This window comes from Tinamus guttatus, unplaced genomic scaffold (genome assembly GCF_059628265.1).
Source record: "Tinamus guttatus ecotype Peru unplaced genomic scaffold, ASM5962826v1 Tinamus_guttatus_pri_ptg000035l, whole genome shotgun sequence".
Lineage (NCBI taxonomy): Eukaryota > Metazoa > Chordata > Aves > Tinamiformes > Tinamidae > Tinamus > Tinamus guttatus.
This window is the reverse complement of record NW_028288569.1, coordinates 287,936-301,139: the sequence shown is the minus strand read 5'-3', so window position 1 is coordinate 301,139 and position 13,204 is coordinate 287,936. Positions and strand designations below refer to the sequence as shown.

Genomic DNA, 13,204 nt, shown 5'->3' with positions numbered 1-13,204 from the left:
GTCAGACCCCACCTTGCAGGTGGACACAGCCACCTCCAACCTGACGGTGCAGGAGAAGGAGTCCTTCCCGCTGGACTGCAGCATCCTGTCCCGCTCCAGCCAGGAGTCCCACTTTGCAGTGGCGTGGTACAACCTGCGGGCCAAGGAGGGAGGCAGTCCCGCGGAGGAGGAGGAGAGGGAGGCTGTGCTGAGCGTGGGCCCGGACGCCGTCTTCAGCCAGGAGGCCGGCCACTGGGAGGGCCGGCTGCGCTTCCAGAGGCTCTCGGCGCTGCTCTTCCGGCTCACGGTGCTGCAGGCCGGCGTCGCCGACACCGGCAACTACTCGTGCCGCGTGGAGGAGTGGCTGGCGGACCCCAACGGCGTGTGGTACCGGCTGGCGGAGGAGGAATCCGGCGCGGTCGCTGTTCACGTGCAGGACACAGGTGAGAAGAGGTGACAGCCTCTTGAGGGGATGGCCTGTATGTCTTCTGTTCTTGTGGGCATTCATGATCCCTTCCCATCCTTTGCCTCCACAGCCATAAAGCCCATGGCTTCAGCATGTGTTCAGAGGCAGCCCTGCTGGGTGACAGCCCAGTCATTCCTTTTCCATGTTGGCTTTCAGGTGTAAACCATGCTCAGTTGTGGTGATGAGCATCGGCTTTCTTTGCCTTTGGCAGCCAACGTGGATAGACCGAAGAGTGAATGGGATATGGAGCCTGGATCTGGCCTGCACTGGGTCAGATCAGTGGCTCAGGTTTTTCCATCAGCTTGCTAGCTCTTAGGTCACCTCTTGCTCAGGCGTCGAACATCTGCACTGCCCGTATCAGCAGAGGCTGTACTGTGCTTAAGCGTAACCTTTCACTTTGGGAACCAGCCTGGAATTTGGCCTAGCTCTGCATGTGAGCCCAGGTTTACATGATAGCAAGCCGGGAAGAGGGTCAGGCTGAGACTGGGCTGATGATGCCCATAAAGCCAGTTCTGCCTTTGCCTTGCACAGGGAGACTGCAGCATTATAGCACCCTGATGGATTGCCAGATGCTCTCCTGCTGCCTGGGCACTGCCAGCTTAGTAGAGCCTGCCTCCAGGGCAGAGTGGAGGGTGAACTCTGTCTTTAAGGGAGCTCCTGCCACTGCAGCCCTGTGCACGGGGCCGTCAATCCCACCTTGGCGTATAGAGTCACTCTGCTGTGTGTCTTGGTGCTGAAGAATTAGCCCTGCAAAACTAACCCTGTTGTCCTAAGGAAGCGAGATCTTATGTGATCCATGTGCTATTATGCAGGAGTTTCCTGCCAGTAATACTTGAAACCATCAGATAATTTTAGATACATTCAGCCATGAGCTTGAGTCCTCAGTGATAACTAAGGGCATGAGAGCTTTGTGGGCACTCAAGGGACATACCCTAAGAGGTCGCCTGTGTGTGCTTCCATTGAGGAAAAAGCTGCTGGTTGAGGTTCCCCAACTTCATCAGACACCAGACCGGAGCACTCATAAAACTTATGGGAGGGATACAGTGATTCCTACAATAGCCTTATTTTGCTGCTAAACTTTGAGATGTTGGTATGTGATTTTTTTCATTTCTGAAGAAAGTTTCTGAGTTATGGATTGCAGAAAAGCTGTAAAATGTGTTTGTCCTTTGTCTCTGCTTTTCAGGCTCTACCCTTCAGTCAGTCATCTGCTCCAACGATGCCCTCTTCTACTTTGTATTCTTCTACCCCTTTCCCATCTTTGGCATCTTGATCATCACCATCCTCCTGGTGCGGTTCAAGAGTCGAAACTCCAGCAAAAACTCAGAGGGCAAGAATGGGGTCCCCTTGCTGTGGATCAAAGAGCCTCACCTCAACTACTCCCCTACTTGCCTAGAGCCACCAGTCCTCAGCATCCACCCAGGAACTATAGACTAAAAGGCCAAGGCGCCCAAGTGGACGCACAGAGAGGGAGAAACAGAGACAGACCGGGAACCCTAAGGAACAGGGTGGTTTTTGTTGTTCTTGTTTCATTTGTTTCAGTGTCTGTGCTCCAGTGCGGTGACTGGGATCTGCAGAGCACCCAGTTGATGGGCCTGGGAAGTCTGAGGCTTCTTCAGGCATCTGTGGAAACGCAGCCAGTCACAAGGACAGACAAAGGGTCTGTGTGCTTGCTGTACATAGCAGATATTCTTCACAGATTAATTTTGCTCACATCGATTGTCCTTTTGGCCATGATTTTTTCCCATTCTTTTTATTTTCAATCACCCAAAGAACTTTAGACTTCCCCTTCTTCCACACACTGAGGAGTTGCCAGCGCACTTTTGATCCTGGGACAATCTCTGTGGAGTAAATGTGCGTTTTTGAAAACAGACTTCATTCTTCTTCCTCAGACTCTGTGCCACAGCAAACAAGGTCTTTTCCCAAGGTGTGCTGAGCTAGCCACTCCCTCTTCCAAAACCAGCAAAACCAGGATGACATCCTGAGTCTAGCTGGGGTATTGGGAGCTCTATCTTAAAAACTGGACATAGCTTCAGCTTCTTGCTTCCATTTTACTGTTTTCTCAAGAGGAAGAAATTCACTATTTGGGAGTGTTCCCTGGTCTTGGGCAGACTGAATATTCCACACGCCTGCAGAAAGACAAAAGCAAGTTTGCCTCCCCAAACTGAAGGGAGAGGTGGAAGGGGGATGCCTCAAAGCCCTGACTTTGCTGGTAGCAGAGAGGCTCCTGGCACGGTCTGGCTTATCAGAGAGACACCCTCCCTAGCCTCTGTGCTGCCACCTCTGGAGAGGCAGGTTACCTATGTGCCCCCGTCATGTGGGGATTGATGGCTGGATCCAGTCTATAAACACTTTAACTTGACCAAAGCAATGACTCTAGAGAGGGGGAAAGGGAAAGCTCCACAGGAGGGGAGTCATGTCCTGGCATGGTTTAGCAAAGGAGCCAGGTCACAGTCGCGCCACGCAGCAGGGATGTGCAATCGTATGTCCCTGAGATTCACAGGGGCTTGCAAGGCCTCCCTGCCTGAACTTGAACTGGTGAAGGAGTCAGCATCACGTCTGCTCCTTGAAGTCTTCTGTGTCCCCTTGGGCTGAAAGAAACCTCCCCCTGTGTGTGCGTGCATGTGCCATTTTCCAGTTCTGGGGCTTTAGGAGAAGAAACAGTTTTGCTATAAGCTCCCCCTCCTGACAAGGCCACCTGCTCTTTGTCGTACACAATTGCTGTGACTGAAAATGCTGTTCTTTCTGTGAAAGATATGGCTCTTGCAAACCAAGCCAGGGCTCTCTCAGCATGGGGCACCTAAGCTCTAGTACCCAGTCATGCCAAGTACTCCTGCCATGTCCTGTGGAGGAAACCGCCTCCTCCCCAATACACCCTAAGCATTATGTCTGGCGGAAGAAAGTGTTTGCCAAAAATGGCCTTTTGTTGTCTTCCTTGATGTCTTCCTGGCAAATCTGGCCATTTATTTTTCACAGCATGGCTGAAGCCAAGAGGGGCAGATGGGCAAAGCCACAAGACCCCACCTGCTTCGTGTGAGAGTGGTGCCATAGCTACAACCTCCGTCCCCCTTGAGGCGGTAGGACGGCTCTTTGTGAAGAGGACCTCAGCAGATGCCCTGTAGCACTAGTATGTTAGCGCCTGATGCCTTGATGTTTCAGAGGTGGTGAAGCCTTGGGTGGGAATCTGAACATCCTCTCTCCTGGCCAGAGAGGAGACTGCATACGCCTACATGCACACGGACAGACCCGTTCCCAGTGGCAGGTGAGTCCATCAGACATTCGTATTAAGCCACCTCTGCTCCTCAAGAACAGCGTTTGTTCCTTCTGCTGCTGGGGAAGCTAAATTTCACTCATCCCTCTGTGAAGTCTCCCTCCTCAAGAGGTAATTGCTTACTGGCCCCAGTGTACATGTAGTATCACACTCCTATATATATCACACACCCACACACTTGTCTTCCCTTTCTGGATAAGGAGTCTGCGAAGCGCAGAATGAAAGGATAAGTGAATGGAAATGAAGTACCAAGGCAAAAAGAACAGCAGCTGCAGACAGTGGATATTGTTCCATAAATGTAGTATCTCCTGTACCTACCCCTTCAGGGGATGAACTGCAAGTCATGTCCCCTTTAAAGAGAGGGGAAAAGCAAAGCTTCAGCAGGAGCTGTCAGTTGTTAGAGCGCGCGGTGCTGCAGTTCAGGCGGGCTCCTCCACAGCCGCCTGTCTGGCAGCACAGCCCAGGAGCAGGGCTGCCTGAGGGGGCCTTCCTGGGCGCCTTCCCACAGCTCAACCTGAGCCGTCTGCCGCCGTGGCCGCCGGTGCGTTCTTGCACCGAGCGCAGCATTTCCTGGGCAGCGGCGCCCGCCACGGCTGCAGGATCCCCTGCCAGTGCTGTTGCTCCCTTGCTCCAGCAGTGTGTTGCCCTGCCTCAAACTGCCCTCTGTTTTTATAAGGCAAACTTCCTATAACGAGTTTTAACACGGAGCTTTTCAAACAACTCTCTCTGCTGTAACTTTCTGTACCGAACCCAAGACAAAAGAGAGAAACCCTATCCATGCATGATGTGGAAAAACGTTTGGGATTTTTTTAAAAAAAAAACAAACTTTGTACTATGTTGCACTAAAACATGTTTTATACAACACACCTGAGAGCTGTAGTAAACTGTGTTGAAATTGTGATTCACATTGCTGCTGTTTTTTGTCTGATTTGCCTTTTCTTATGCCTTTATGGACACTGCCTGCCTACAGATGTGCTGAACTCCCAAGCCAGCCCCCACTTCTAGGCAGCCCTCTCCCCCTCCTGCAAAAAAATGCCTAATGCATCAATTCTCCTCCCTCCCAAGCAGCACCTCTTCCTCCCTGGCTGAAGCTTGTGGACAGACACCTTTGCTCCCTCTGGCCCTCCAGGCATACAGCCCCATCCATCCCTCGTCTAATAGAATATGGCCTTTAACAGAGGCATTTATTGGACAGGATATCCTGAAATTGCTCTTGGAAGAGTAAGCATTTAGCTGCGTAGTATTTGGGATTTGAAGAAAAACATTTGCCACAGAATGAGCAAATGGTAACAAAATAATCATTAGTAGTCTGGACTTGAATTTAAGAATACAGTTTATCACAGGAGTTGCCTAACCTTATGTAAGATGCAACCTCTACATTTGCTCATTAGCAACATAGGGGTTGATGGCAGTCTGGAACTTCCCCTTAACCAAGATAGGAAAGTAGCATGACGCATATTTTAAATAACAAAAGCACTGTGGAATTCTGCAAAATGCACTGGTGAAGCAGCAAGGTTACATTTATGGCACTCATTGAAAGCAAAAAAAAATACTTTTTACTAAATAAATTGTGGGGGAAAAGGTCACGCCCGACACAGCCAGCCGTTGCCTCCGCTGGAGCTCAGAGCAGATGCACGCCAAGGCGCATGCCAAGGGAGCCAAGGCGCTGTCCCTGCGGCCGTGCAGTGCTGGGTGTCCATAGCCCTGCTCATGGCGCAGTGGGGGCCACAGCACGTGCCCTGGCCTAGGCACAGGGGAGCCCGCACTGTCCGTGTGGAGGAGGAGGGGCCGCGTTCGCACGCTCGCACTCTGCTGGCTTGGAGCCCCCCTTCCGTGCCACAGCACCGCGTAGCTGCTCCCCATCACATCCCAAACTGCCTCGCATCAAGTGGCCACGGCGCTGAAGGTGGCACGCAGGAGAAGCAAGCGCCAGCCTCAGCCCCGTGCCAATCCCATGCGCTCACTCGGCGGGCGCACAGAAGCACGGCTGGCTTGGGAGCGGCTAGACAGCACGGAGCGCGTACAGAGCCTTGCCCGCCGCCTCCAGGCGCTCCCTGTACTCCAGGTCTTGGTAGAGGGTGGCAGCGACCCCCCGAAAGCCGTGCATGGCGCCCCAGCAGCCGGCGGCGATGGCGGCCGTGGAGTCGCTGTCACCACCGTGGAAGAAGGCGCGGTGCGCCAGCTCGGCCCAGGAGGCACCGGCGCCCAGCAGCGCGTCGTAGGCGATCATGGGGGCGTCGTGCCCGCTGCTGCCCCCCCAGCCTGAGTAGCTCACCGAGGCGTAGAAGGCGTCTCTCTCCGCAACGCCGTAATTTGAGGGGAAGGCAGGTGGGGAGACGCCATCTGCTATGCCCCGCTCCTTCAGGTATTTGTTCCACTGTTCTTCAAAGTATTGCCTGCCAAAGAGAAGGAAAGGGAGGCATGGAGACAACAGTGCCAGTGCTGCAAGAGACACCATTTCTGCACACCAGTACTACCGGCACCAGCTAAAAATGCACCCCACAGAAAGACAGCCTGGAGCAGCAGCTCGACAAAATGGTAGGCGTGCCCTTTATCAGGCCGAGGACATGATTTACAGTAAGGTGCCCGTCTCGGTGTGCTAGATTCCCCCCTCCAGCCACATGGGAGAAGGCAGTTGGGCACCTGTGGCTGCTGTGCTGCAAAGGATCGAAGGCTGAGAGCGAGAACTGAGTCATCCTCCTGAATTCACACTGCCTCTGCCAGTGCCGCGGGTGTGCGTAGAGTCACTCCGAACAAACAGGGTTAAAACTCTCCAACTGAGCTCAGTCCGGTGCTCGTCCCATTCCTGGTTGCCACCTTTCATTGGATCGTAGTTCCCCAAGACAACAAGTCTAGCTACCTCATGTTTGATCCAAAAGTGTCATGGCTGTGTGACATTTTTTTTTCCTTTTTTTTTTTTTTTCTTTCTTTCTTCTAGGTAGAGGGATTTGTCTCCCAAGAGACTTAAGAGCTTTCTGAACTGATCTGATCCCGTGGCAAGCGTGTGCTGTTCTAAGAGTTTAGAACAATGTGACTACACAAGCTTACTCATAAGCAGAGCTTATGCATGAGGTTCCTTCTAATTTTTAACAATTCCCTTTTTTTTTAACTGTGTTTTTTTTTTTTCATCACCCTGGGTTCTGCAGTGCGAAAGGCTTTTGGAGTGTGTCTAAGAGCACTCCAAGAGCTCTTTTTGGGACTCCTGGAAGGCAGCCACCACAGAAACCTGTGCTCAGAGCTGCCTTGGTGTGCTTTGGAACATGAAACACTGAGCGCCCCATGCTGCAGGCCCTGTGAAAAGCTGCCGCTGAGAGCCCAGCTCACCAATGCCTCATGTTCTCCTCCACGAAGAAGCCGGCCTCCCTGACATAGGCTTTGGCTCGTGGCAGCACTTCCAGCAGCCCCTTTCCCCAGGCCTCGAGCGGTCTGTTGTTGACTGCGAAGGCCGTGAAGAGGGCCGAGGCCAGGGAGCCCAAATACCCGGTGGGATGGTGGTGGGTCATCCGGCCACTCTCGATGCTGACTCGCACCAGGGTGTCCAGCTGCTCTGGGTGAGGGAAACGCAGCCCAATGCACATGGAGCGCATGGCAGCGCCGCAGCCTCCTTCCTGGGCGCTGAATGGGATCCTCCAGCCATCCGGCCTCTCCGGCTGCAGCTTCAGAGCGTTCTGCTTACACGTGACCCCTGCGCAGGAAAGGAAGGAGACCCAGACAGAAAGAAACACAATTAGGAGACCAGATAACATTGAGTCCTGACCTAAAGCAGGACTAAGTATCTTTGTTTTATTCCTGACAGGCTTTCAATCTCCTTATAAGGCTCCTTAAAGATGGAGACCTCACAAGTTGCCCAGGAATCTTTTCCACTGCCTCACTGATAAGAAATGGTTCATGCTGGTGAACCTGTAGCTCCCTTGCTCCAGTTTTAGGTTCGTTAGGAAGCAAAGATCTTAGTGCTTCCCTCACTCTAACAGTTCTACATGACTCTTAAAATGAGCTCAAGAACAACTGTGCTAGCTTACAGCAACGTTTTGTCCAGTCCACTAGCGTGTTGTCTCCAAAGACAGCCCCAGCAGGTAATTACAGAAGGGCAATCAAGAACCATGCAGGCACACCGTTTTCTGACCCCTGCTGCAGTCACAGCAGTGAGGCTTCCTGAGCCAGAGGCTGCATCCACAGTGTTGTCTTCAACAGCCCCTGTGGACCTAACCACCATGAATTGGTCTCATTAGGCCCCAAGCATGCTTGCAGTTCACACCCCATGGTAACCAGTGCCATGATTTTGTTATGCAAAGTATTTCCTTTAGTCTTAAAACAGCCATTTGACAATTTGCTTAAATTCCCCTCTAATTTTTACATTGTAAAAACTAATGACTAGCCATTCTCCAGGCTCTTCAAGACTGAATACATTTGGTCAAGTTTCCTTTCCTCAGCTGGCTCCTGCTCCAAGCTGACATCCTAGTCCAATTTTGCCTCTTCTTCTCAGGTGGGAAGCCATGCCACAATTCTGTGTTGTTGTCTCTTTCATAATTCTGCTATTTATTTGTTTGATATATGGCTCTGCTTCTTTCAGTGCTGCTGCTTTCAACACTTCACCTATCAGTGCAACATATCCATAGGCGAAAGCCACCCACAGAAACACATCCATGTCTCAGAGCTCCAAAGCTGAGCCTGCATTTTGCTGCTTAGCAAGGGACCCTGACTAGCAAATAAATATGCACGTGCCCTGCTGCTTTAACAGCAAAACCAAGGCATTGCTTAGAGCAACAAGCACTTCTGGCAAGAAGCGTGGCCCAGGCTTTTTACATAACTGTGCCACTCTAGTAGCTTTGGTGCCACAACACCGTCAGAAAAGGACGACTAAAAATATCTGGACCGCTGGATCAGTGGAGGATGCAGCCCTCTGCTCTGCCAACTGCTGGGCAAGCTCCCCCATGTGCCAGTCTCAACATGAGGCAGCAGCACAGAGTGGTGGCTGTCCCAGCACGAGCCGGCCGCCCGGCACTGCCTCTGGGCACGGGAACAGCGGCAGCAACGGAAGGAAAACAGAGGCAGGAATCAGCGCCACCAAGGAGTTCGCTTCTGTGGCTTCTCCAAGTGCGGATGCATCCAGGCCTCCGAATCTGCTTTTTATATACTTTATTAACACAGTGCTGGATGTTACTTATCAAAGGTAGTCAAGTGTCATGTCAGTATAATTTCTAAGCTTTACTTTAAGAGAAAAAAAAAAGAGTTGTATATTTCCAAATACATTATTGCACTTATGACCTATAAAAGGACATTTAAAAAAATCCTGGCTAACAAAACCATGGCTTAAAAAAAAGTATCAACTACACTATTTGTATATCCGTGTTAAAACTAACTTTCTGGAAGAAAGATGAGGGAAAGAGGAGAGAGAGTAGAGAAAGGATTAATGCAGCTTAAAATAAAAATTTGCACAACAAACAAAAGGAAAACAAACTTTGTAATCTCTTTGGGGCTGCAAGAAAGACATGTCTTATGCACATGTTTGGGCTCATTCAAACTAGGCAACTCAGTCCTTGATAAAAAGTAAGAAAGATTGCTCTTTCATTTAACTATAATCAAAGGAAAACCCAGGCAATGACAAGGCATAAAATGTAAAGGAAGACCGGTTATTTTGCAATAATAATCAAACATTTTCTCAGAGTTTTAAACCTGCATATATATCTTTAGGAGATTACCATTGACAACATCCACATGCAAAAAAAAAAAAAAAAAAAAAAAAGGAAGAAGAAAAAGGAAAACCACCGAAACCATCCCAGTACACAGCAGCTAAGACTCTACTGATTTACAAAAAGTGTTGTGTTGTTGATTTTAACATCCTAATATTAAGTCCTCTAAAAGCTGAGTAGGAAGACTAATCTGCAATCAAGCTGCTGGGCGTTTTTAAAAACTGCAGTAGGAATTTTGGAAGCAGGAAAATCTGTTTTGTAACCTAGCAAATCCTAGTTAGGATTTTTTTTGTGCTAACTAAAAGAAACTCTAAGTAATGTGAGGAAGTGCTCTTCTACGGAGACAAGAAATACAGGCAAAATCACATGCAAATAAAGCAAAGCTGAAAAAAGTAACTGTATGTTATTTCTGGAATAAGCTTCCATTCAACTTATTTAGGCTCTTCATGAGCACAGACAGTAATGACTAGGATGTCTTGATACACACAGAAAGATGAGTTAAAACAATCACGTAGTCACAAATAATTCCACAGGCAGAGAACTTCTTAGACAAAAAGAAACAGAATGACAGGCAACTGCCTTGAAGCAGATCATTTCCTGGACAGCTTTGAAGACAGATGCAGTTATATTATAAAAAGAAATATGGCCCTGTATGTGTCACTTACTTACTTCATTCACTGGCTCTGCTGTCAGCAAAGGATGAAGAATGTGGGGCTTTGGCACATCACAAAAAAAAAAAAAAAAAAAAAAAAAAAAACCCATGTAGGGATGAACTTGCCATTGAGTTAAGAGGGTCAGGTTAACCTTTCCCCTTGGGGATTGATGGAACCTGTCAAGGCCCTCTGATGACTAAAAAAGTTGTGGGAATCCCTTTGCCGCTGTGGGTTTTGTTTTTTTGGGTCTAGCCTCCCTCGGGTGGGTGAGCAACATGATTTTCCCCCACTGTTCTGTGAGAACCTCTTCTCTGTTGGATGAAAGCTGCAGCAGCCACTTTCCCTTCTCAGCTCTAAAGACTGCAGTTACCTGATGAATCGTCACTTTGGCTGTCAGAGCATAACCTGGAGTTACGTCCTCAGTTAAAATCTATTTGTTCCAATTACTGGAGCAAAGTTACAGACAAGTGAGGTCTAGCAGTCTGCTTTATCTAACTCACTAAGCTTTAACAATACAACATGGAGGCTCCGGATTGTGGACAGTGTTTCACAGATGACATGTTCCTTTTAGTAATAAGTTAGTAGGCATTAAACAGGCAAATCTTAGAATTTAAGCTCTCAGAGGCTGTGTAAGGCCCATTGGACCCCTTTCCTGTGGTTTCAGTAGGAGCCCTGCAGAATGCTGTTACAAGAACATTTTCAGCAGACTTCCATTTTTTCCACACACTAGTCTTTCTCAGCTAAAATTTTTCACAGTGTGTGTCCATTGACCCAGCACCCACTAAAGGAGATGCACCTCTTTGCTAGCCTGACCTTTTTTTATTTCTACTCTGATTAGTTGCCATGGCAAATTTAAATTAAAACACTTCCAAATCGGAACTGCTTGGCAACATGTTGCAGCTCAGTTGCTCACAAAAAGCCTGCAGCAGCTGCGCTATTATCCTTACCTATTTCTAAAATTTCAATGTAGGCTTTTCTCATTTTCAGCTTGGGTTTTAGTCACCAAGCTTTGAGAGCAGAGGTGAAAATATCTTTGAGGCACTGTCTCAAAACCAGCTGTGGTTAGTCCAGTTTGGTAGATGGGAACCACCAGTTCTTCAATCATGGGTACTCTAAGGTGCCTAAACAGCAAGGATTCTCTGCAAGGCTTAACCTGCTGACTCCTGCTGTCCTGGCAGCTATCATTACCCCTTCTTAAATATTTTATTAACTAAACCACTCAGACAACAGAGATTATCTGTGTTTAAGAATACTGCTGTCTCAACCTGCAATAGCAAGGTAGGAGGTGTCTGTGACAAGAATAAATTCCTTCTCACGTTTCCAGCCAGGCTTTGTGTGCCACTATAATCAGCGGCCCTAAGAGAGCAATGCAGAAATTTGGCCATTCCCAGGAAAACATGTTTTACATAAAGCCAGAATATTCCTGATAATAATTTGGAAGCAACCCCAAAGCATAAGCAAGTGTTCAGGCAATTTCTTTTTGATGTTATCATTTTGCACAGGATTGCTGAATTTGAGCGTTTCCTTGATACTTTGCATTACCTGCACCAGCAAAATAAGAGGCCCCAGCCTCAGCAGCTCCTATTTAACTTAGATTCAAGCACCCACAAGAGACTGGGCCAGCTGTATAGGGAGAGATGGCAGCTTCTGCGAAGAGTTGGGTCAGCCAATCTAGATTAAACATCATCTGTCAGCATACCCTTCCTAAGTTGTGTACATATCACCAATCCCCACTACTTGTGACCCAAGCTTGGCAGCATTGTGTTTATGCAAAGAAAGGAGAGCTGGTGGAAAAGACAACTTGCAGAAATGACAGCTGAGTCCTGACTGCTCAGGTGCAAAAATAGATGGCTGGAGATAGCCAAAGGTAGGGTTTTTTGTTTGTTTGCTTGTTTAATAACCTTTAATTATTCTAGGCAAGGTTCTTGATGCCTTTAAATGTATTTTAAATCTGATTTATTGCAATTGTTACAGGATATTTCAAGTTAATTGTCTATTTAAATTTGTTGCTTTAACACAGCATTCCGGGGTGCTTGATACACATGGCTGAATTTTCATCCTTTCCCTGAGTTCAAGACCAAGCCTCAAGAATAACTGTGAGAAAGTCTTGCGAGTGTGGGCAAACATCATCTTTTCTACCCTCACACAGAAAGGACCAAGGCTCCTTGCCCTATTGTGTTTTCTTTAGTTCTGTCTGAGAAAAATACTAAGTGTGGAAAACTTTTGCTCATCCGTAAGGTCCAGTTAAGGCTATAGACAGCCGAAAGCAAAGCCTTACATTGAGAAGCAGGGAGAGCCTGACTGCCAAACTGCAGGAGAGCAGGACACCATTAGCCTTGAGGAGAGAGCAGGGCCGAGCGAGAGACCCGCACAGACAACACGAAAGGGGTTACCTGGAGCTCTGCCTTCCATGTCCTTCATGCACTCCTTGTAGTTCTTTGCCAGCAAGGAATACAGATGTGCTAAATCTGGATTTTTCCCAGCCGCTACCAGGGCTTCAGCCGTAGCCAGGTGCATCACTGTATCATCGCTGACTTTCCAGCCCCGGATGCTGAAGTTGCCGAGCCCCCCCATCTGTGCCAGCTCTTTGTGGATGTCAGGGCCGCTCTGCAGGAATTCCCATTTCCCGTTGTAATAGCCCAGCGTGTCTCCAAGGGCACTCAGCACCATAGATGCCACATAGTTTTCCATTGGCTTGGGGCACTCTTTTTGCCCCACAGTTGCTTCAATACCGCAAATACTACAGGGAAAAAAAAAAAAAAACAAATTAGAGAGGACGAAGGAGAGAAAGAGGCAGAAAGTCTTTCTTATCTTAACACAGGTTAAGCTCTGACAGCTTAGGTGCTTGGTCTAGCACCTGCACCTCACTGAATTCCCTCAAAGTACCTGTTTCCCCGTGACCTCTGGGCACGGGCGCTGTGCACAGCCAGAAGCCTGTGAGCACATGCTTCAGAGCAGAACTTGGCCAGCTGAGCCCAGAGCAGGAGACCACAGAGCCCAGTCTTCCAGAAGCAGCAAAAGTCCAACACCAGGCTGCCCATCACGCTTGGGCCGCAGAAGAGGCAGCACTGCAGGCGCACATGCCCCTGACTTCAGAGCCTGGCTACAGAAATTTCCATTCTTAAAAGCAGAATTGAATACTGAGGGG

The 13,204-nt window shown here is 48.8% G+C and overlaps 2 protein-coding genes across 2 annotated transcripts in view; one reads left to right on the top strand and one right to left on the bottom strand.

Moving 5' to 3' along the window:
* IGSF3 (immunoglobulin superfamily member 3) overlaps positions 1–2,149 on the top strand; it is a 100,398-nt gene extending 98,249 nt beyond the window's left edge. The window contains exons 9-10 of the mRNA XM_088533181.1: positions 6–422; positions 1,629–2,149. Coding sequence (XP_088389307.1) covers positions 6–422; positions 1,629–1,879 — 668 coding nt within the window. The 3' untranslated portion in view covers positions 1,880–2,149. The remainder of the gene's footprint in view (positions 1–5; positions 423–1,628) is intronic.
* Positions 2,150–5,715: 3,566 nt separating this feature from the next.
* ADPRH (ADP-ribosylarginine hydrolase) lies at positions 5,716–12,791 on the bottom strand. Its single transcript, XM_010224912.2, has 3 exons — positions 12,450–12,791; positions 7,038–7,398; positions 5,716–6,109 (listed from the first exon to the last, which is right to left on the bottom strand). Exons 1-3 carry the CDS (start codon positions 12,745–12,747, stop codon positions 5,716–5,718), a joined length of 1,053 nt encoding a protein of 350 aa, XP_010223214.2. The 5' UTR covers positions 12,748–12,791.
* Between the last annotated feature and the right edge of the window lie 413 nt (positions 12,792–13,204).

Bases quoted from the DNA above. Each gene is read 5' to 3' on its own strand.
- ADPRH (XM_010224912.2), bottom strand. From the start codon at position 12,747: ATGGAAAACTATGTGGCATCTATGGTGCTGAGTGCCCTTGGAGACACG. The intron at 7,399-12,449 runs GTAACCCCTTTC...TTTCCTGCGCAG, and splicing joins CATGGAAGGCAGAGCTCCAG to GGGTCACGTGTAAGCAGAAC. The intron at 6,110-7,037 runs GTGAGCTGGGCT...TCTCTTTGGCAG, and splicing joins GAGGAGAACATGAGGCATTG to GCAATACTTTGAAGAACAGT.